Below are 22,366 nucleotides of genomic sequence, written 5' to 3' on the forward strand. Positions count from 1 at the left end.
TTCATGTCTCAACCAGGTGTTTTAGAGGCAGACAATCTATTCTCTGGTCTTATTGTGTATCCACAGTGTGTCTCTACTTTATACTCGCCACACATTTGCAAAAGTACACAGAGTAGATAAGTGTATTTTATGGTGAGCCATCATTGTCTTCATACTGCACATGCATCTGCAGCTTTTCATGCACAGATCAGTGCAGTTAAAGCAGGGAAAACTCTGCTGTGCCAAACAGTTCGTACAGCAATAAATCACAGACAAATCTGGTGTTTATTTCAAACATTGTGTATTTCCACAACAGGTCCTCTCTCTCCTGACCCTCTCAGATGGCATATTGTTAGAGATGAGTACTGAACCTAAGTACTTTGGTGGTACTGATGGAAATGTGTGAGGATCAAAAACTGTAGTACCCTGGTCAGATTTGTGGTCTTTAATCAGACAGTTCATAATTTTAAATCAAAATTTTTGCCAATTTTAGACTTTCCAGTGGGCAAAGTCTAACAGCTGCCTGTGTTTAGACAACAGGCTTCCTTTGTTAGATGAAAAATGAGCTTTTGTTGAAAAACGTACAGAGCATCAACAGTGAGTCGATTCATCACTTAGTCCATTGACAGAAAATCAATCTGCAACTACTTTGATAATCAAATAATCACACATGACAAATAAAAATGCCAAACACCCAGTGTTTTTAGCCTAAGTGTAAAGTCTTGATGCTTTTATGTGTTATACCTGAATAAAACATGTTTATATTTTTCAAAGTAAAATTTTTTTAAAAGTCATTTAGCTATCGATACCGAGAGTCAGGTATTGGTACAAGAATCAAATTAATTTCAACAGTACCCTGCCTATTTATAGATATATTCCTATTCACCCTTACAATAAATCAGCTATTTTTGCTTTTGGGATCATGTTTGCTTTTTCTGTTTTATTTTACACTGAACTAGGACTGTGGATTTGTCCAACATTAATTACTTTGAGAGGGACACAGCAAACTGGAGCTACATGTCCACTAGGATGGCTGTAAAAATAAAATGTCTATGTGATAAATGAGCAGTGAGTATAAAATAGATGGATACAACAGCTGCTGTCTGATCAAACCTGTTTTTAAAATGGCCATTCACATTGTTTTATGACTCAGAACTACATTCAGATTCACTGTTGTGGGTCCAGTTAAATTATAGATTAATTGAAAGTGTTTAGGATCTCTCCGTCCGTAATAGCAGGATGGTGCTGTCTTCATTTGGCTTCACATTAACATTTGAGATAATTAGGTGGAAATGAGACCGACTACAAGCAATGAAAACAACAATCGGTGAGGACGGCAGCACAAGTCGTAGTTTGACACAGACAGTTGAACGAAACACTGAATGACTTCTGTAACAAACAGTGACACAACGCTGGACATGTTCACACTGACGGTGAGTTTAGTTCTGCACAAAACAACATTTGGTCGGTTTAAGGATTTTTTTCTATTCGTGTCTCAGATATATTTCTATCTTTGTGTCTTAGCGTGTGTTAATACTCACTCTGATCCCGATGAGTCTCCGTCCACCGTCCCTGCCTTGATGCTCATGGCGACACCGTTCAGCTGATCAGGTAGGCTGGGTTTAGCCGGGCCGGCTCGACCGTCACTAGAGGAGGATCCCTGCGGTGACGCCGTGCCTGGGGCCTTTTCACACAGTTCATTGTGGATGCGACTGAGACCGTTCCTCTCCACGATGGGAGAAAGCTGCTTCTTCTTTAAGATCCCTGCATTGGATTAAAAACAAGATGTGATGTTTGTATGAAAACACAACAACAGAGGGAAACAATCTGAAAAAAATGTCATTTACTCATATATTTAAAATCAAATAACATGGTGGGATAATTTACTTGTCAAACAAGCTAAAGACTTTACATATGTTCTTGAAATGGGCTGAACAACACTGATACTGATGCGAATCTCTGTCAGACTACATGGTGATTTTTTAAAACTTATTTCATGACAATAAGGACATAGTTTCAGTCTCAATAATATGTTAAAAAAAACCACTTGGTAAAGGTGTACATAATGTCCAGACTCCTGCTGGCATGTGCGCTGGGCTGAACCTCACCTTTGTGAGGGTGGGCGTTGAAGTTGGGCAGACTGGGCAGAAGCACCATCATGGTGTCCTGTGTCCGGTCGTCTGATGACATCCGAGTGTCACGGCCGAGGCTCGGCTCAGGTTCTGTCTTCAGTTCGCTGTCGCTCACTCCTGCGTAATCTCCAGGCCAGTGCATCTTACTCAAACTGTTGTCTGGAGAACAAACACAAAGAATGGATGAAATCTAGGAAAATGACTCAGTATGTAACTCAGTTTAATGCAACGGTGTTTACTATGACTATGACTACGACTAGTAATTTAATAAGGGATTAACTATAACACCGGTATGTTTTCCTCAACAGCTGCATCAATTTATTATTCTTCCTGGTTTATGAAGGTGTTTTTGTGCATTTGGTCCACACAGGTGAAATAGTTCAGATTAGTCTCACTTTGTGCCTCTCATGCAATTCCATTACATTCCAGTCACAGTGATGACAATCCCATTTTCTGAAAAATAATTGCCCTAAAAAAAACCCCAGACTGTTTTCTGGATGAAAAAAAGATTCCATCCTCTGAGCCTTAAAAAATACTTTTTAATTGTTTTGCAAGTTGCTGCAGTATTTTATATTCAGGTGGCTGGAAATGATATGTCCTTTCTTGTTTTATAAAACTCAAGTAAAATAATACATGTGATTTTATGTGAAAATATAAAATCTGTGGGGCTAGCTTCCAGATGAGCGTACCGTGTGGTTGGGATCTCTTGCCCCCATTGGAAACCAGGTTTTCCCAGCATTCCTCTGGGGGGAGAGGACCCTCCTCGTCCTCGCTGTCAGAGGAGTGTGTGGAGGCGTAGGAACCGCTCTGGTCATCCTCCAGAGACAGGTCGCTGTCCGAGTCGCTGTCGCGATCTACACAGAGAGACAAAAGTTAATCTAGAACTGCCTTTCCATGCAGGTCCAGTGAATCAGAGACGATGAATAAGAAAAAGTACCGTCCAAGTGCTCTTTAGTTTCATGAAAGAGTGACGTGTGGTCGTTCAGAGCGATGTGCGCCTGACTGTTACTCAAGCCGTCGTCCCTGAAAAGACACAAAAAGGTCAGTTCACATCTGCTCCTATCACCGCAGCAGCTAATGCAGAATATTAATTTTAATTCTTAACATTATTTCCTTACCGGAGCACAAACGGCACGTAGCTCTGCTGGCTCTTGCCGCTCTGCATGGTGCCGTTCAGAGACACACTGGAGTCTCCGAAGGGAAGGTGGTACAACCTGCTGTCCATGTAGTTCGTGTTGCATTTGTAGCCCTAAAAATACAGAAAGTGTTTTATGAATAAAAACAGGCCATATATATTGTTTCTTGTACATTGGTTTTAGCTGCTGATAAAAGACAAATACTGATTATGATGCTTTAAGGATAATTTTTGTGTTACTCTACATTTTTCTTCTTGTCATGAAATCCCATGAAAACACTAGTTCCTCTCTCAATACTTTCTGACTTCTCCATCCAAGGCACTCAGCAAAGAAAGACCATAATTAACACGATTATGAAACTGCATCACTAAATGCTGAAATCTGATTTCACGTCAAGCAGTGAATGGTTTATGAATTTATGCAGTTTAGATTTTGTTTTCAGGTTAACAAAATCAGATACATTGAACATGAATGGTTTCCAGTCACAAATCTGAGTTTGTCTTTTTTGGATTACATAATTGACAGAACACAACTCATAATGTAATTTCATTCAAGTTTTGTGAGTCAAAAAAACAGAAAGAAAAAAAGCCTTAAAACTTTGCACCATGAATTCAAACCACAAAAAAATAGATGGATAGTTTTAATATATAATGAAATATTTCAGTGCTATACAAGTTTTTAAATTAATGTTCGGCAGTGATAACACTTCATCAGCGTCTTCATTTCATGATAAAATTCTGATTATCATGGTCTGTCTATGCTTCTATATCAACTCCAAACCCAGTGTTTCCTTCTTAAGCATAAATCTTTATTAACAATTTCATTTTTAAAAAGACGTGTTTTTAGCAAACACCAGAAAATAGAGGATTTGTTGGGGATTATTCTCAGTTGTGCAATTTACACTCATTGATTTGTTTTTAATAGTTTTTAGATAAAAATGGACGAATAAGATGAGTCTGGCTTTGGCTACACAGGCACAACTTGATAGTTTTTGCCTTTTTGCCTCTTTTAACAGTACGAAAAAATATAACAGTAGCAATATTTTCAGTTTGAGCCATTTTTACACAGTTGACACTGTTGAGATCTGAGATACAAATGTTGTGTGTATTACAGATTTGTGCTGACTAAATGTAGTATTTTCACAGCGAGGGACTCACAGAGGTCTTGGATTTGATCATGTGATCCGGGCGCTTGCGGCTGCAGCAGTATTTCATGGCGTTCCTCGCTTCCTTATTGAAGACAATGCGGAAGAAGAAGACAAAAGGACCCTGGGGTTGGACGACAGGAGAGAGAAGGTGGTCAGGACAAAAGACAGAGTCATCCTTTCACACTGTTTCTGGGGGAACTGGAGAGCTCACCTGTACACAGTTGAACCCAGCGAACAGGTAGTGGAAGATGATCATGTCGCTGTTGACGGACAGGAGCGCCAGAAAACACGTGACTGAAACAAGGAGGAGGACGCCACCTGCGGTCTTCAGGCCTGAGCTGCTGAACATGAATCACATGAGAGAGAACACAGAGTGAATTTAGCGAGGAGCTATCAGGATGATTTTTATGCATTCACTGATCTGAAGATGGAAGTTGATGATAAGAGACAAGAATGCACCGAAAACAAGGTCAGGAGTTCAGTAAAATCTGAGAAACAGAGCAGCACATTGTTTGTTCCATGAAGAGCTGTGATCAAAAACCTGAGGAAAGACCAACCAAAACTAAAGCTTTGTCGGAGTTACAAAGTCCAGCGTTTGAAATGCTTGTGATGTTGCTGTGAAATGTACTTTAGCATAAGAACAGGTGCTTTTTATTTCATATGTATTAATGTGAACTTCTTTATAATGCTGTTCAGTCAGCCCAACAGGGACAGATATACTGAGCTATTTTTAGAGGTGATCAAAGGAAATGTTTGATCAGATCCATCGCTGACATCATTTAAATGGCTGTTGTTCTGGTTTTTCCGGTTTGATCCGAAAGTTGGCTTTAGGGGTAACAGCAGATTCTCTGTTAAACACAGAGACAATCAGATAATACTGAGCAAAAACAAATTTCCCTGCCTGCAAAAACGACTCTGAGTCTCTCTGAAGCAGGCAGTGAGCTAACAGATGTTGGTGTTTATGTTCGGGGGAAAACGTTGGGACACTCACACACGAGGCTCTTTCTTGTCGATGCTGTGGTGCCTCAGGGAGCAGGAGGCTCTGGACGACAGGATGTACAGGAAGATGTTCATCTGTGGACAAAACATTAAACTGCATCACCACTAAAAACACGGCGGGAGCTTGTGAAAGTGAACATCAAATTAATCTCTGTCTATTTTTTTTCTCCGAGGTTGTTTTTTCAGGTGAGTGAATTTAAATGCATGTTGACATTAATTCAGCTGAACAGTGATGGGTGAGTTCACTGTAACAACATCTCTAGTGCCACTCTGATGAGATCATCATGAGTCAGCGTGTTGTCTGTCATAACGACCGCGGTGTTGGGAAAGACGAGGTAACACAGTAACACAATGTGAAAACTACAATCTGTAGCAAGTTTTTTCCAGTACTTTTTTGTTAATAGCACATTTGAAGCATTTAAAATCACTTAACTTAATAAGCGTTATACTGCTGTTACTATGTGAAGTAAATAATGACACAGTCTCCACAAGTCGATTGCAGGGGTTTGCAGGGACTCACCGACACCACCAAGGCGATGGGTCCAGCAAAGCTCCAGATGAGAGTGTCATACATTGACAACCAGCAGAAGTCTGGGTTCCCGTAGCCTTCAGGGTCCAGTCCCACGGCCAAGCCTGGAGACAAACCCAGAAAGACAGGCAGTAGCACCAAACTCTTAATCATCCAATTTATCAGTTGTTTTTCAGTATTTATGACATGTGCCAATGAGCAGCATTTCCCTTTGCTCATATAACATATATCAGTTTTCATCTTGATTCCTTTTAGCTTATGTTGAAACCTTTTTCCGTCCTGAGGTTCATCTGAAGTAGTCAGATAATGCACAACAACTTTGTTTCCAAAATAAAACATTAAGCCCTGATTTTTACTACAGTTAAGCTGAAAGCTGACTCGATAACATTTTACTGGAAGACGACACATTATCTGACTGTTACTTCCCTACTGAGGTCAGACCAGTGTGAGGAATCACATTAGAAAACTGCAAGCATCTTTAATAATGATTGATCAGAAAATTGTCAGACACATCTTTAAAAATTTAAAGAAAGAAAGAATTTTAAAACTATCCCCGGATACCAGGCAAAAATAATGAAAGTTATACAATAAATAAGTCTGTACAAGTTGATTTTCACGACGCACTGACAGGACATTGTTAAAGAAAGTGAAGTCCGCATTTAGAGATATAAGATGCAATTTAATGTATGAATCACCCAGGCTGTCTCCCTGTACTGTGGGTTCATTGTTGTGTTCTTATTTGATAAAATGAGGGTTCAGACCTGTAATGAAGGCAGGTACTCCCCAGCCAATTAGGTAGTAAAATCTCATGGGTCCATAGTTGATGTCTCGCACTTCGCTGATCATGCGGTAGACGTGCAGCCCCTCCAGGAAGAGCCAGGAGAAAGTGCAGAGGTAGAAGAAGTGCAGCAGGATGGCGATGACTGTGCACAAAAACTGCAGGGAGAAGGTGACGGAGAAATGAGGAGGGAAGATTAAAACACTGAGGGACACAGGGGAACATTATGGTGTATATCCTGTGATAGTATAAGTAAAGTAAGTGGAAAAACGGATTGTTTACCAGGTTGTCGGCCTGGTTGATCCCCAGGATGAAGGTGAGCTCAGAGAGGAAGAGCGCGGTGGCTCCATTGTTGATTATACTCGTCTTGTTGCACTGCATCGCTCTCAGACAGAGGAGGAAGATGGTGGTGAGGAAGAGGAAGCCCAGCGTCACACCCACTGTGCTCCACGTCAGCACTTTGATCGGCAGGATCTCTCCGTTCTGACACAAACATCACAATTAGGGGGAAAACGGTTGAGTCTTTAAAAAACGCGGTGTTATTGGTGGATCAGGAGAAGCTAGAAGGTTGTGGTATCACTCACTTCTCTCCTGGAGATGTCCATGAGCACAGCAAAGCTGGTCATGTGATAACACTGACAGCTGATGTGGGTGCTGTTTCTGAAAACCACCTCGCAGCCCTTCGCTGACCACCCACCGTTACCAGCACTGATATAAAACACAAAGACCATAGGACAATGAGAGAGTAACACAACTTCATCTGGTTTCTAGTGTCAGCATCGTGTGTGTGTGTGTGTGTGTGTGTGTGTGTGTGTGTGTGTGTGTGTGTGTATATATACTCACAGTATGGTGTGGTTCCAGAACACACAGATGGGTTTGGAGCGCTCCTCAGTGGTGACCAGACGGAACTGCACGGTGATGGGTTTGTCCAGCGTGTGCTGCAACAGCTCGTCGTTGTCGTGCACCGTGATACTCACCACAGGAGTGTTGATGACCGGACGCTTTGGGACACTGAGGCAAATATAAACAAAACGATAAAAGACCTGAACTCCGCAAAGTTTTAAAGGGAGTTTTCTGTCAACAAAGCCCATAAGAAGACAAAAACCAACAATGTGTTAGTTTTTTAATTCCCTGCCTGGTCTGTCGCACTCAGCCCATTTGTTCCTACTGAAGATATAAATCATTGAAAACCCGTCACCATCATATTGCTTCATATTTAAAGGTCTCTGTAATTTCCTAAAACAGCCGGGCACAGTAGTTTCTACTCTACATTACACAAAAAGGAGTAAATGGTGTGTTTAATTCTTCATCTCTTGGACACAAAGCAAGTTAGATATATCATAGAAATCATTTACACTTTATAAAACTCAAACATTACTCTGAAGTTGAGAGAATCTATCAAATGTTTATCACCCTGCAACTTTCATTTGATTTTTGGATAAAGGTTTCTCACTATATAAAATATTATCTAAAACAGAAGCTCTACCAACCAAACTAGACTGGTTCAAAAAAAATCCAGAGTTAATGTGATCAAAAAGAATATTCACTGATTTTTTCAGACAATAAATAAAAGTGTCTTCACTTGTACTCTGTGGGGATTGTGCAGGAAATTGTGAAATTAAAATAAGATCTTCTGGCTGACTGGTTAGGACACATATCATGTAATTATACTATCAACTGTCCAATAAATTCAAGAATGGTCATAACACTTAAAACACTTAAGCATTTTTCTTGTCAACTAGCAGCTGAAGTCATTCTCACCGCAGACTTCTCTTATCAGGATCGTAGCTCTCTGGTAACAGCGAGGCCAGGCTGTGGAAGATGATCACGCTGGCGATGGCGTCCTGCTGGCTGTCGTCAGGGTGGCGTCTCTTCCTGTTAGCTGAGCGGTTCCTGAGCGATGACTCTGGAAAGACATCCAGGTGTCTGTGGCCCTTGGTGTCCACAGGTGGTTGGAAGACAGAGTCGGGCAGTGTGACGGCCGTCTCCAGGTCCGCAGGACGAGGGCCCCTCAGGGACTGGTACCGTGGGAGTTTGGCTCCGGCAAAATTCATCTTTTTAAGACGGTCCACAGAGATGACTGAGAAAAAGAGAGAGAAAGACAGAGTGTAGCGTTTACAGATTTTTAAAAGAGATTCCTCGTCTATTCAGGTTAAATGACACCATCGTTTTTGTAAAATGTGTCTCCCTACAGGTGGTGGTCTCAATGCTGCTTCAAAGCCTTCCTCACACTGTCAGAATATGACTCTGGTAGAAAAATGTATTTTTCTTCAGCACTGTTATTTTAACGGTTAAATGTTTCAAGAGCAAACTTTCATCCATGAATATGCAAATTTTTTCTTTTTTTCAGAAAATCAGGCTCTTTAGCTCAAACTCTTCTCATTGAAATTTGATTTGATTTAGTTTGTTTTATTGTCAGAAACATCCAAATTTTAAATATGCTCCTGTACAAAAGATTACCAAGTTATGAGAGAGCAATGACAGGAGGAACCCTCCTTTTTCTTGATTAATGCTGCAACATGATATTTTTATACAACTATGCTCTGGAAAGGAGCATCTATAAAGATCTAATCAAGGTTTGTTCTCTGTCATTCAAAGAGTCAAACAAAACCCACATGACGGTAAAAAAAATCTCTGATTGCGAGGACTAATCATCAAGGGAATTACTATAAAGTTTGATTTCATTTTTATATTTATATAAAGTAAATATTCCTGCTATTTGTCCTGAGAAAATATGCTGCCCTATATGTTGTATTTTGTTTGTATTTTTATTTGGTCGTTAATTGGTTTGTCTTATTTTATTTGTTCTATGAGCCCAGATTTATTCTGTTTTCTGTTCTCAAATTATTTACTGTGTGTATTATTTACTGCATCGTTATATATTTGAATAGTAAATAAAATACTATCAACAAGAAATTTACAAAACTTTATATTTCATCCTGCACTTACAGAATCTAATCTTTATTAATTAACATGATGCCCGATAAAAAATGATCTATGGCAGTTAGAGGCTGTCAGCACATCACATCTCACATTCTCTGGTAACGCTCACCTATATGTGGTGTGACGATGGTGAAGGGGCTGAGGTAGGTCTTCCTCATGTTCTGTGCCAGTGTGTTTGCGTATTCCTCGTAGTGGCGCAGCAGCGCCGCTGTGCCGCCCTCTGAATGCTGGATCAGCTCCCAGTGCAGCCGAGTGTCTGGAGACAGGATGGCGCTGCCCACACGCACCAGATTCTGTCAGAAAACAGCAAGAGTTCAGTGTGGCAGGATGTCACAGTTGAGAGTGAAATGAAGTGTGATGTATTCCCTGCAGATACAGCGTGAAAGGCTGCGATGTCCCACCAAGCAAGACTGTCCTTCTGTTTATTCACCAGTTTCCTTTACCGCAAGAACTGCAACAATCTACAGTTTTTATTTTCTTTCATGCTGCGCTACGAGTACTACTCTCTGTGTGAACGAGAGTTTCCAGTACAGGCAGCGTGTGGTTGTTCACCTCAGTGAAGTGGACATCCTGTGTGGCCGTGAGGTTGAAGCCTTGCTGGTTGCTCTCGTGCTGCAGCAGACTCTGTGTGAGCCGATAGGCCACTTTCACATCGCTGCCGTAGTATTTCTCTGTGTGCAAGGTGGCGTTGGCCAACATGGCTGCTGTCTGCTGAACATGTTCCGAGTCCAGGAGCGATGCATTACGGTAAAACTTCTCAGACTGGAGGAAGAAAAGGAAAACACAACCATCAAGTGACTTGTAGACACTTGGTAAAGTTAGTAATACATTTTTTTTAGCCATGCTGGCAGTGAGGCTCAGTATTTGTATTTGATGGACTGCCATGAAATTTCTGTGCAAACATTCATGGTTCCAAAAGGATCAATCCTATTGACTCTGATTATCTCCTTGACTTTTCCTCTAGCGCTAGCCTGAAGCTGATATCATTGACATTGATTGTCAAACTAATAATATTCCCCTCAGCCTTAGCTGTCCTTTGTGTTTTGCACTAGTGAGCAAATATTAGGATGACAACACGCTAAGCTAAGATGACTAACATGGTGAATGTTAGTATTGTGATAGTTAACATGTCAGCACGCTTAGCACTTAGCACAGCCTCCCAGAGCTGCTAGCTTGGCTGTAGACTCCTCCACATCCTCCTGAATGAGGATGTTACTGGGGAAGTTGTGTGGTTATATTTAAAACTGACAGAGAGAGGAGCTACACACCAGCGTTTTCAGCTTGCTGAAGGTAACAGAGGTGCAGTTGAAGAGATTGGGAGGCAGCCAGCCCTTGTGCTCATCACAGTGTCGGATTGCTGTGCCTGGGACGGAGGAGAGAAAGAGAAGGAGAATTATCATGAGAGGTGAGGAGCAGACTGCAGCTGAGGAAGGGGCTTGAGGCAAGTTTCATATATTGCCATTATTATATGGTAATTTGATGAGCTGCTGAAAAACCATCATACCGAGTGTTCCCTTGGGACAGGGAACTGCTGCAGGGAGACCAAACTTAGTCCTGGGCCACCAGATCCCAGCCTCGATGGCCTGAGGGCAGCTGTCATAGATTACTGAGAGAGGAGCAGGAAGGTGAGGAGAGAGGGGGGGAGGGAGATGATGAGGATAAAAATGGAAAAGTATTTTAATATATTTGTAGCTTTATGAAAAAAAGGATTATAAATTAAGCATTTCAATAACTTGACGGCAATCTGATGTAGTCTGACCTTCACAGCCGTTAGGAGAAACCTCAGCGAAGGGGTTGTCACAGCGGTCACACTGGCGTCCAATCACACCGGGTTTACACTGACACTGGCCGCTCTCTCGGTCACATGCTCTGGAGAAAGAGCCTACCGGGTAGCAGTCACACAGCAGGCAGGTGTCGCTGCCGTCAGGACGGTAGTGGTTGTCCTGGAAACATGATTGGAGATACGAAGTGCTGATTAACAATTTTTTAACATCCATTTTTCATAACTTCATTTTCATACATCTGCATCTGACAGCTACAAGAAGCTGCAGCTGCTGGTTCAAAAACATCTGGCTGCTGAAGGACGAGTTTCCCTCTGACTTTACTCCAGAAACTCTGTGCACAGGCTAAATGTGCTTTTTTCTTTGTGACACGTTGTTGGCAGTTTGAAACATCTGTTGTTGTACATGTTGTATAACATTCTGTTTAGTTAAAAAAAACAGTATACTGTCATAAATACTATATAGTACCTGCTGTATGTTATTAGACACAGCTTTAGACATCCAACTATGCACCTTCACACTCGTCTGTTTGCTACAGAGTGATGAATCAGGGCTGCAGACCAGCAAACTCACCTTACAGCGACACTCTCCGCTGGTCTTGTTGCAGTCGGAGTCAAAGCCCTTGTCTGTCTGACAGTTACACGGACCACAGGTCTTGTAACCCCACCAACCTCTTGGACACGGCAGGTCCGTCCTGTGCAGATAATGCGTTATCCGTTTAGTTCATTTTACCTGCAGCGTGATGAAACACTGCCTGAGGAGCTATGACTAACAACACACACAGTTTAACATAAATGTGGAAAACTGTACTTTTTCTCGCAGTAATGGCCAAAGTAGTTGCTGGGACAGTCGCAGGTGTAACCACGAGAGGAACTCAGCTTCCTGGTGCATGTTGACTCGTGTTCACAGGGGTTCAATGAGCATACATCAGTGCAGTTGGTGCCATAGTAGCCTGTAAAAATTGTGGTATGCAGGGACACAAGGGCAGGATAATGCATAAAAGGACAAATGTGATGCACAAGCAAATATTGTAATGTGTCATGTTTACAGAAAAAATGAGAGCTGCTTTTGAACTAACTAAAAACATTTTAAACTATTTTTATTTAATGGTGTTTTGACTGAGCATTTCAAGACAGAAACACAATTTAACAAAGGTCGAAAATAATATTCACATGAAAAATATTTAGGGATTGGATTTGACAAAGTAGCTAAAAGGTTTCTAATTTTCAAAGTAACATTTCAGTTGTGGACGATGTTGTGATCATTGTTGTTGACTGACCACTGAGGCAGGTGCAGGAGAAGCTGTCCCAGTCGTCGCTGCAGTAGCTGTTGACAGGACAGGGGCTGGAGCTGCAGGGGTCGGGCACGCTGCAGCCCGGCTCCACATTCACCTTCCTGGCCTGAGACAGACTCAGAGCCCCACCAACACGTAGACCCTACAGTGAAGTAAACAAAACCCTGATACAGCATGCACACGTGGAAGCACAACACAGTGATGCGTCACGTCCAGATATAAAATGTCTGTTTTACAAATGAAAGTTGAACAGAAACTAAATTTGTAATCTCTACATGGATCTCAAGTATGGGAGAGTGAAAATTTCAAAATATGTTGCAGATTTGATGAAATCAACGTGTTTCTTGTGGGGTGTTTCAAACACAGAAGTTCCTTTTTTGGGTCTGTCTAAAAAGCAGTTTTAACCAGTTTTATATAAATTTCATGTAACTACATGTTGAAACATGGTTATTGAAAATCATGATTTACCTGATTTACCTTCAAACATAATCATCAAAATAATGTTTTATATGCAACCTAAACATCTAAAACTAAACTAAGAAGAAAACCAAACCAATTCTCACTCAGTGGGTTGCTCACTGAAATACTTTGGATATTGTTTACTTAAAGACATTATCACAAATGTGGATATGAATGGGGTACAGAAGGGACAAACCTGTATACAGCCACGGAAGCCATGCAGAATTTTCCCATCAGGCCTTGCCAAACCACCGACGCTCACAGTCTTCAGTTTGGAGTCCCGCAGCTTCCCGTCCACCTGCATACTGGCCTGAAAAGGTGTATGATACTGATTTTAAGACGGCAAAGAAAGAGGAATGTCTTTTTCTTTTAGTTTCAGTAACAGATACAACGACTCACCAGGTAGAGTCCGTGGTCTAGAGACAACACGGCTTTGTGGAGGCTCGCTGCTCCTCCCAAACTGCTGATATCAAACTGCAAATGATGCCAGTCTCCATCGTTCACCAGCACCTCCTCCAAACGGGAGAGGGTGGAGTCTTCGCCTCTGTGCAGCCCCATCAACACCCTCCCCCCACGCAGCTACAACAGCAGGGAGAGCACCAAGAGAAAAGGGAAGAAACAGCAGGAGGGAGATTGAACCGATGTTCAATAACAGAGGAGGGCAGAGCAGAGGAGAGAAACGAAAAAGAAAGACCACCATGAAATCAGGTCTGCATCACATGATGAATAGAAACAGAGCTCTGACAGTCTTTTTTGCACACTCTACAGTCATAGTTCAAAGTTTTTATTGCTGTTCATCACAGGTGTGCTCGGCTGGAAATAGATTATCGGACAGTTGTGTAACATCAGAGAGGCGTAAGTCTAGACAGGGTCATAAAGTAGCTGAGCACTGGGCTGAAAATGTCATCTCCTCTGATGTTATGAGTGTCTGATCATTGGTTGTGTTTTGTCTCAATGTCCTCTGATAATCAGTGACAGTGCTGCCACTCAGGTGGCCAACAGGTGGAGCCTCATTCTTAAAATCTATCTCTATGGAACTTCAGGTGAAGACCACAGGGAAGCTCCCACTGAACCTCACACCCATGAGGAAATAAGTTTTCAGTCTTACTGAATTTAGATTAGATCAGATCAGATCAAGTGACCATAGAGAACAAATAACCTAAACATTATTTGAGTTTTATCCTGTTTCTCTAATTAAAGTGTCCTGGTGGTAATATATTCTTACTCCCTTCTAGATACATGGACATTGCTATGTATTGCAACATTTCAGTGAATGTTAAACTGTCTCTGGAGCGAAATAATGCATGATGCAACTTCACCTCAAGCAGAAGGAGACCAGAGTGTAGCCAGAAAGTGTGTGTTTGACTACATCTTGCACTCACCTGCAGTGTGAGGTTGTGCTGCAGGCCTGATGAGATGTGTAGCAGTGTGGCGCTGGTCTGACGTGTGCGGAACATGAGCTCTACATGCCAGGGGACGGAGGCCGCTGCCGACGCCAGGTTGTTCCACTGCAAGAGGCTGTTACCCAGGAAACGCTGCGGGCTTGCCATAACTACAGCAGAAAGATGATGAAAAGCAGATCAAATGTTAGGACAGAGCAATGTCTATGCAGAGACATTCACCTGCTGAGGCTGGGAAAGTTTCTCTGTGCTTACCTTAAATCTGAGTTAAGATGTGAACGTACGAGCAGGATTTGAACTAGTCTGGGAGTCAGTCGTGACCCAATAGGCAACTTGCACAAGTGATGTTGCGGAAACTTTTCAGTAGAGTTGGAGACATCTTTAAAACCCTCCAGTGACTACTCTAAATCTTTTAGTGCAACAGTGAAATTTCAATGTCACATCACCTCAGATGTAGTTTTACTCGTGAAGTTCATGAATCAGAGAGAAGTCACTGTGTTTGTTCATTCATGCACTGACTCTGGGGTCCAAGAGAAGCTTTCTGGCTCTTTCACTCATCAACAAAGTGACACATAAGGACACCCTGCCTGATGTGCAACAGCTTCCCTCTCATTAGGCTGCCTCTGTGCAAAGTCAAGAAAAACACCCGAATCACCCAGATCGAAACAATTGATTAGTGATGGTAAATAAACCTGATGCACCGTGGCTGTTGGCTGAAAAAAAGGAGCGAGATTTAGAGAGAAACTGGTGATGCAGCTTCGTTTAAAATGTTTTAAAATTTAGGACCAGAATGGAAATAAATTAGTGATTTTATCTGATGCTTCAGTTTTATGCATAGCACCTTTTATATACTATTTATACTTTGTTTTACTTTCATTTTATATTTATATGCTTCAGCATGTCCATGTCAGATTGAATTTGTTTTGTTTTTCTTCTTTTTACTTGAATATGAATGAATGTGAATATAATAATAAGCGTGTTTGTGACTGAGTAAAATAAAACGAAACCATTTACACAAGATAAAACAGGTTGTGTGAAAACATAAACTCTCCTTTATAAATTGGATTAGGAATTTTATCTCATCTAATAACCTCCTGTCGACGTGTGACAGTCAGGTCAGACGAGCCATGTTTTACATACAGGAACTATTCTCATGCACATACATATGTATGTATGTGCATAAACAACTGCATTGTGAACAGGCACCTCTGATGGTGACGCTGATTGCTCATGACTGTTGCTGGTTATAATATATTCAACATATCAAAGCTCATTAAATCACCTTTGGAGATCAGTAGCGTGATCACACTGCATTATACTTCTCTGTCCCACTTCCACACTCCTTAGACTTATGCGCTCTGTGCAACCCACCTGTTCGTATTTGAATAACCATCCCCTTTGCACAGCAACCTCTAATCCCCCCTTTTATACTCGATCTGCATGAAAAGGAACAGACTTCAATAAATCTTTTTTGGTCTGTCTACTTCAAGCTAAAAACAAAGGTTAGTTTTTTAGTGCGACTGTCTTTTAAATGGCTCATTTCCCCTCCTCTGTCTCTTCTCAAATTGCTGTAAACCATAAATCAGCACAGAAAACAGCTGCAGTGGATCAGGTGGAACAAAAACAGACACTGGAGAACATAAGGACAGAAACATAAGCTACATACTGTATGTCTTCAAGAGTCAAAATGCAATCGCTCTAAAACTGGATCCACCAGAGAAAACTCAAGCTCAAGCAAATAATTTCTCACAACTGATTCAGATACAAATCAGGCATTAAAACTACAGCAGTGCAATCACCAGGCTTTTCTTGACTATGTATCTAAAATTAAGACAGGTGTACAAACACAAACACCAGGAACTGCAGTGCAAACAGCTGATTTTCCACCTGTTATCTTTAAATGCAAATGCACCAGTTTCTGCATACGTGAATTTCTGCTAAAGTCTCCGCTCTGCTCATTTCAACCTGACGGATTTGAGCTTCATATTCAACGACGAGTTCAGTCCCGGGTCACAAAGAGACGGAGGACACTCTCGGGTCAGAACTGCAGACAAATCCGTGTCAGCTCTCATTTCATGTGTGAGTGCTCCCACCCTGATGCCAAGTACTCTTCTACTCGGCTCATTCACCTCTTTCACAGTTTTGTCCTCCAAATCCAAGTGGGCAATCACAGCTGAAGGAGCCCCACAGGTTCACACAGGTTCCTCCGTTCAGACATGGGTTGTTGTTGCAGAAATGTCTTTTGGCAGAGCATCCTAGGAGGGCAAGAAAATAAGAGGTGTCTCTGTTTGATCTATCCCGCCTTGTTATTTCATCAAAGTAGCAAAGTCAGAGGGTAATAAACTATTCATAGCAGGTATAATGATCATTTCCCACTGATTCTACTTCCCCGTGGTGCTCATTATAGTCAGTGTTATTCAATCTTCTCTTGCTTGGCTGGTCTAACAGTAAACACTGTTTGACTACAAAATATCCACAGGTTTAAGAGATGAAGCAGTTGAAGGCAAACAGCGGGTCAAAATTGCTGCCTACCTGGCAGAGTGCCGTTGTTAGCGATGAAGCTGGCCATGTCTATGTGCTGGTTGTCAATTCGCAGGTTCTTCATACAGCCCACGAACTGCTGGTTGCGAACGGGAAAATCTTCTGGAAGTTTAGGTACTCCTCCAAGCAGCAGGGGGCCAGTCAGGTCCAAAGATCTAACAACACAGAACCCATGACCATTTACACATCCTGACTTGTGTCCTGCCTCAACCAAAACGCATCATCACCACTAATGTAGGGGGAAAAAACGCATCAAAAATTCATCATAGGGAGAGTTTCACTGTGATACAGCCCCTAGAAATGAAAACAGAAAAAAGGATAAACATCCCAATAAAGGAAAAAAGCAAAGCTCAGCTAACATCCTGGAGATATGGAAGTTCATTTCAAAACAACTTTACTCTTTCACTTAATTACTGAAGTCAATACAGAAATAATGAGCAAGGAAACTGGTTATTTATGGAATTCCTGCTGGAAAAAAAATTAGATTTATATTCTCAATGAAAGAACTCAAACCTCTGCTGATGTACTTACTTTTTGGATCCTGATTGGCTGCCTTGAGCAGAGCAGGTGTAGTTTCCGATCATGTGACCAAACCTCAGGGCCACAGAGGTGTCACAGTTGTCCACCGTCACTACGACGACCTTCTGGTCCGAGGGGCCCTGCGGCAGGCCAGCCTGGTTTAAGATGGGCTGTGGGGAGAAAGGGACAAACTCATGAATATCAAGATAAATTCTTGAGCGCCTTGCTTATGTTTCTGGGGAGACTTCAGTCAAAACAATGAGGATTAGGAACCTTGTTACCTCGGCTGTGTTATGGGCACTTTACGTTTTTGTGTACACTTGAGAATCTAGTGAACTTTCTAATGTTTGTACCTCCTTGGTTATTTTTGTTTCTTTCCATCCACCTGAGGATTTAACAGTGAAATCTGTCTGTCTGCTTTTGACTTTTACATTACGAGAATATATCACAGAAAAATAGTACAGTTTTATTTTAAGACATTTTCACACAGATCTAGATTTGTGCAATTCAGTACAGCACCGCAGAAAAGTAAAAATAGTTGATTTTGATGGACAGATAAAAGAAAGTTATCATCCTGCTTTATGCCCTGTAGCATCATATTCATTTAAGAGTTCCTCAACGATTTGTCAGAAAAATATCAGAAACTGTGTTGTCATGCTTCTATTTTTGAAATACTGAAATATTTTGGTCACTCTGTATTTATAAATAGCACTCTGAAGTGGGTTGTTAGGAAAATATTGTATTATGCTGCATAATAAAGAATGAATCCATGAAGACACACAGAAACGTCTGGGAATCTCAGACACTGCTAATCTGTACATATCTAAATATACCAGATTAAAAACTATGAAACTGGAAAATGACCAAAGAATAAATTATTACATAAATAAATAAATCATTTTTTTCCAATACACTCAGTTCAGTCCTCCTTCAGCTCCAGCTCCCTGTTGTTGTGCATTTTAATAATTCAAATCATAACAGCTAGAGCTAAAGGCAGCGGCTGGCGAGCAAACACACACACACACACACACCCACACACCCACCCACAGGAGAAGGGCTTGCTCTCTGCAGGATATCATCCCTGTCAACAAAGGATCTTGTGCATTGTCTGAGAAATCAATAGGAGGGGGGCAACAAAAGGAGGAGGGGTCTGTGGGGGAGAGAATGATGATCCTGTCAATAAAAGGTCGTGACCTCTTTTCAGACTGGCCAGTTTGTCTGAGGTCATGTAGAGCTCATGTTAACCCTAAGTGTAGGTTCAGGCTGGTGTTGTGGGCTGAGAGCAGAGCAGTGACCCCCCCCACACACACACAGCTGACCGACTCGGCCACCTGCAGGCGAGGACAGGCGGCTGAGCTCTCAGCTGGTCGAGCAGGATTTAGCAGGAATTAGCTCGTCTCATGTACAGAGATGATACGAAGCCCCGGCTCACTGTTGATTGACTGACACCACACATAAGCTTTCTGTTTTTAAAGTCAGGCTGTTTAGTTCTCCATGAGGTTAAACTAAAATAGATCCCTCGCCACCGTCTTAATAAGCCTCAGGCATTATCATTTCCTGACTGCTCTGCTGTTATGCTTGCCTTTGTCTCTGCTGTCTGATCCCTTAATTTAAACGCCGGCAGACAAGACACCCAGCTAAAGATATACTGTAGATTTTGCTGGCTGGCATGACATCTTTAGCAGCTCTATCACAGTGAATTTATCAAGACGGACTTCATCAAGCAATGCAGTAATGAAAAATATAATTTTGGCCCAAGGCACTGCCTAAATTAAATGTCTCTCACATGATTTTCCTATTGAGTGGGTTAGGTTAAATCTGTCTCCGTCACTGAGAGGCTGCTGTTATTTACATTTCTGCCCTCACTTTGTGATCATGGTGTTCTGAGTGTAACTGATTTAAATGAGATGAGCCCAGTATTGACACCTAAACCACCTGGCTCAATAATCTTCTCACTTGGATTGCATCATCATCTTTGTGAAACAGAAATATCAGTTCTTGCTGTGCTGTGGCAAATTTTCACTGAAATATGAGTAACATAGAGTAGAGGAATAGAAGGCTGTTTTATTACACACCAGAGTGGAGAAGTGTCTTCATCAAGTGTCCTCATCAAACAGTTGCATTTCACTCAAAATAATAAATATGAACTTCATGGTGGCATTGGAGGGAAACAGTTTATGTCTGGAGCAAATTTTGTGTCAATCCATCAAGTAGATGTTGAAAGTTTTCACTAAATAGTTTAATACTTTGACACGCTGGCAATTAGGATTCATCCTCAGGTGACTATGAATGTTGTATGAAATTTCATGGCAGTCTATCCGTTAGTTTTTAAGATCTCCCACACAGACAAGGGTGGGGGACTAACTGAATCAGACCCCAGAACCACACTGCTAGCATGGCCTAAATTACAAATAAAATACTTTTACGCTTTTGAAATTAAAAATAAAAGTGAAAAACAGAAATGCCGATTGTATTTGGAACAGACAACATCATAAAAATGCTTTTGGCTGCCAAAGGCATTTTATCATATCTCCCAGAGTTCAGAGGATGAAAACTGTCAGGATGCTCGTGGTTCTGTGTGTTAGCCAGCTTACTCCTCAGTCTGCAGTTCATGTGACCAAACCGTGATGTCAGGTTAAAACTCTTTGTAAACTGTTTCCAAGACTGGCTGATTCACCTGAAAGCTGTTGTTTTGCACTTCCTGAAAATATGGTTAGTATTATCAGAGAAGCTCAGAGACAATGGCAGTCTCAAGCTCTACACAAACATTTGAAATGTTCAACCATTTCAACGAGGTCTCCCTCAGGAACAACAGGCCCTGCAATCGAGCACCGTTCCCACAGGAAGTCACATCACTTATTCTTGCCTGTGAGACTCCTCGCTGTTCAACACCGAAATGTTAAGTAGATGGAAACGGAGTCTGAAGGTGGCTTTTATTTTTCAGCTGATGCTCCTTGCAGCCAATTTGTTACAAATTTGTTGATGATGAAACAAGCAAACACGTCGTGTGAATTGCCAAAGGTGAAATCATCCGACATGCTCTTTTCCACGGTTTTCCCTTTGCTGTGAAAGCTCTGAAACAGGCAGCGCTCCAGATTGGATGCTCCTTTCACTGACCTCTGCTGCCATCAGTCACGGCTGTTGACTCTCCAATAATGACTGTCTGTCAGGACGTCTTTCTGCCGCACAAAAACCCTGTCCTGTCAGCGCTGATTGGAACGCACATATTTGCCCGGGACCACATTAAACACTGCTCTCACCCGCCGCTACAGGGGATTATGGGAATATGAGTTCCCTGTCACAGAGGGTGACAGGGGTTGCGCGGGAGGAGCATGGCAGAAAGCAACACAAATATGGGATCTAAGATTGACTGGAAAAACCATAGCAACAAGAGGGGTCGGCCCTGAAGCGCAGCGTCCCCGTTCAAAGCCCGAGTCAATACTTCTCTGAGCTTTTCTTTACCCTCCTTTCGCTCCTCTCCTGCTCCACTTTTCTGTCCTCGCTGGAGAACAGAGAGAGAGGGGCACCTTCCCCGGGGCCGCATCATTCACTGCCCGTGGTCCCAAAGGAAGCAGAGCCAAACACAAAGGCAGCGGTCATTGGCATTCTCCACAGTCCCCCACCGTCCTGAAAGCCACATTTCAATCTAAAACTGCCCCCTCCCCGCTTCATCCTGCCCCACCCCCTGCGGACAGGGACGGGTCGGAATGGGCCACCGTGGGATACCTCCAGTGGGAGGAGCCATGTTTCTACCTCAGTGACTCACAGGATGTGGAACATGAGGGGGACGAGGATGATTAGTTCAGCTAGAACAGTGAGACAGCAGCTGGACCTGGACACCTTTGCGATGTTTGTTTTAAAAGTATTCAGTATAACCAATACATGTGTAATAAATACACTGGTTTCACTTCATGATGTGGCTATAATCAATAATTTTATGACATCAATGTGACAGTGTGAAAGAGGTCGCTCATAATGATGAACCTACAGAGAATTATCACCTTGCTTTGGTTTTACAGAGCTTTACCGTGAGTTTCGGCTCATTGTTCAGCTGCTACAAACATAAGTGCAGATGAACAACAATGTTGCTCCATGTCTGCTGGATGTGTAAATAAGCAACTGTTTGTGAACAAGTTGATGTTAGGTCAAGTGATGCTTTGTCAGTGTTGTGTTCACAACTTGTTTCCGCTGCTCACACGCGGCCAAAATAATCATATACTATCAAACATCTACATGATGGATTTGTAACTGTCGGAAATCTGCTCCAGAGCTGGTACTGTACATGCAAACCTCACATTAACAGAATCATGCCGTCCTCCCACTTACAGATGTGTATCGTCCAGGTCAGTGCCATTAGATTTTGGGGTTTTGTAGAAACTTAATTAATGAGAACAAAATGTCTTGTTGGCAAGAGCCAACTAGTTTTTATGCAAAAGTTGACAAGATCCCCCCCCACTTCACTTCTGCTGGCTGAAATCTGACATGGCCGTGTTATCATAGACACTGAAGAGGAAAATGTGTGCAGCAGGGGTGTTGCCTGGCAACATCTTTATGATGCAAAGTGACTTCCTCAATAGAGTAAACTGTGACATGCTGTGCATTGGTCCCAAGTGAGAAAGTACTGAGAGAGCAGAGACAACAGCTCCATACATTCAGCATCATACAGCTCCATTGGTGGAGTTGTGATCTTCTTATGGGGAAATGCATTAGTCAGAACATATTTAGTCCA

General features: G+C 42.0%; 1 protein-coding gene across 4 annotated transcripts in view; it reads right to left on the reverse strand.

The window, feature by feature from the left end:
- celsr2 (cadherin, EGF LAG seven-pass G-type receptor 2) overlaps positions 1-22,366 on the reverse strand; it is a 61,379-nt gene that overhangs the window by 2,348 nt on the left and 36,665 nt on the right. For 3 of the 4 annotated variants that reach the window (XM_071493683.1, XM_071493682.1, XM_071493679.1), the window contains exons 6-33: positions 17,650-17,807; positions 17,110-17,273; positions 16,707-16,832; positions 14,560-14,729; positions 13,577-13,756; positions 13,374-13,487; positions 12,704-12,860; positions 12,235-12,376; positions 11,998-12,118; positions 11,403-11,586; positions 11,148-11,249; positions 10,912-11,006; positions 10,196-10,405; positions 9,753-9,936; positions 8,462-8,780; positions 7,544-7,711; positions 7,285-7,408; positions 6,983-7,183; positions 6,684-6,858; positions 5,914-6,026; positions 5,386-5,468; positions 4,606-4,735; positions 4,405-4,515; positions 3,230-3,360; positions 3,049-3,134; positions 2,801-2,965; positions 2,088-2,270; positions 1,521-1,743 (exon numbers count right to left, since the gene is read on the reverse strand). In XM_071493683.1, coding sequence (XP_071349784.1) covers positions 1,521-1,743; positions 2,088-2,270; positions 2,801-2,965; positions 3,049-3,134; positions 3,230-3,360; positions 4,405-4,515; positions 4,606-4,735; positions 5,386-5,468; positions 5,914-6,026; positions 6,684-6,858; positions 6,983-7,183; positions 7,285-7,408; positions 7,544-7,711; positions 8,462-8,780; positions 9,753-9,936; positions 10,196-10,405; positions 10,912-11,006; positions 11,148-11,249; positions 11,403-11,586; positions 11,998-12,118; positions 12,235-12,376; positions 12,704-12,860; positions 13,374-13,487; positions 13,577-13,756; positions 14,560-14,729; positions 16,707-16,832; positions 17,110-17,273; positions 17,650-17,807 — 4,319 coding nt within the window. The remainder of the gene's footprint in view (positions 1-1,520; positions 1,744-2,087; positions 2,271-2,800; positions 2,966-3,048; positions 3,135-3,229; positions 3,361-4,404; positions 4,516-4,605; positions 4,736-5,385; positions 5,469-5,913; positions 6,027-6,683; positions 6,859-6,982; positions 7,184-7,284; positions 7,409-7,543; positions 7,712-8,461; positions 8,781-9,752; positions 9,937-10,195; positions 10,406-10,911; positions 11,007-11,147; positions 11,250-11,402; positions 11,587-11,997; positions 12,119-12,234; positions 12,377-12,703; positions 12,861-13,373; positions 13,488-13,576; positions 13,757-14,559; positions 14,730-16,706; positions 16,833-17,109; positions 17,274-17,649; positions 17,808-22,366) is intronic. The other variant, XM_071493680.1, reaches the window with a different exon arrangement.

The sequence above is a fragment of the Trachinotus anak genome, unplaced genomic scaffold, assembly GCF_046630095.1.
Source record: "Trachinotus anak isolate AG129_WGS33_773 ecotype Australia unplaced genomic scaffold, CSIRO_AGI_Tana_v1 ptg000013l, whole genome shotgun sequence".
Taxonomy (NCBI): Eukaryota; Metazoa; Chordata; class Actinopteri; order Carangiformes; family Carangidae; genus Trachinotus; species Trachinotus anak.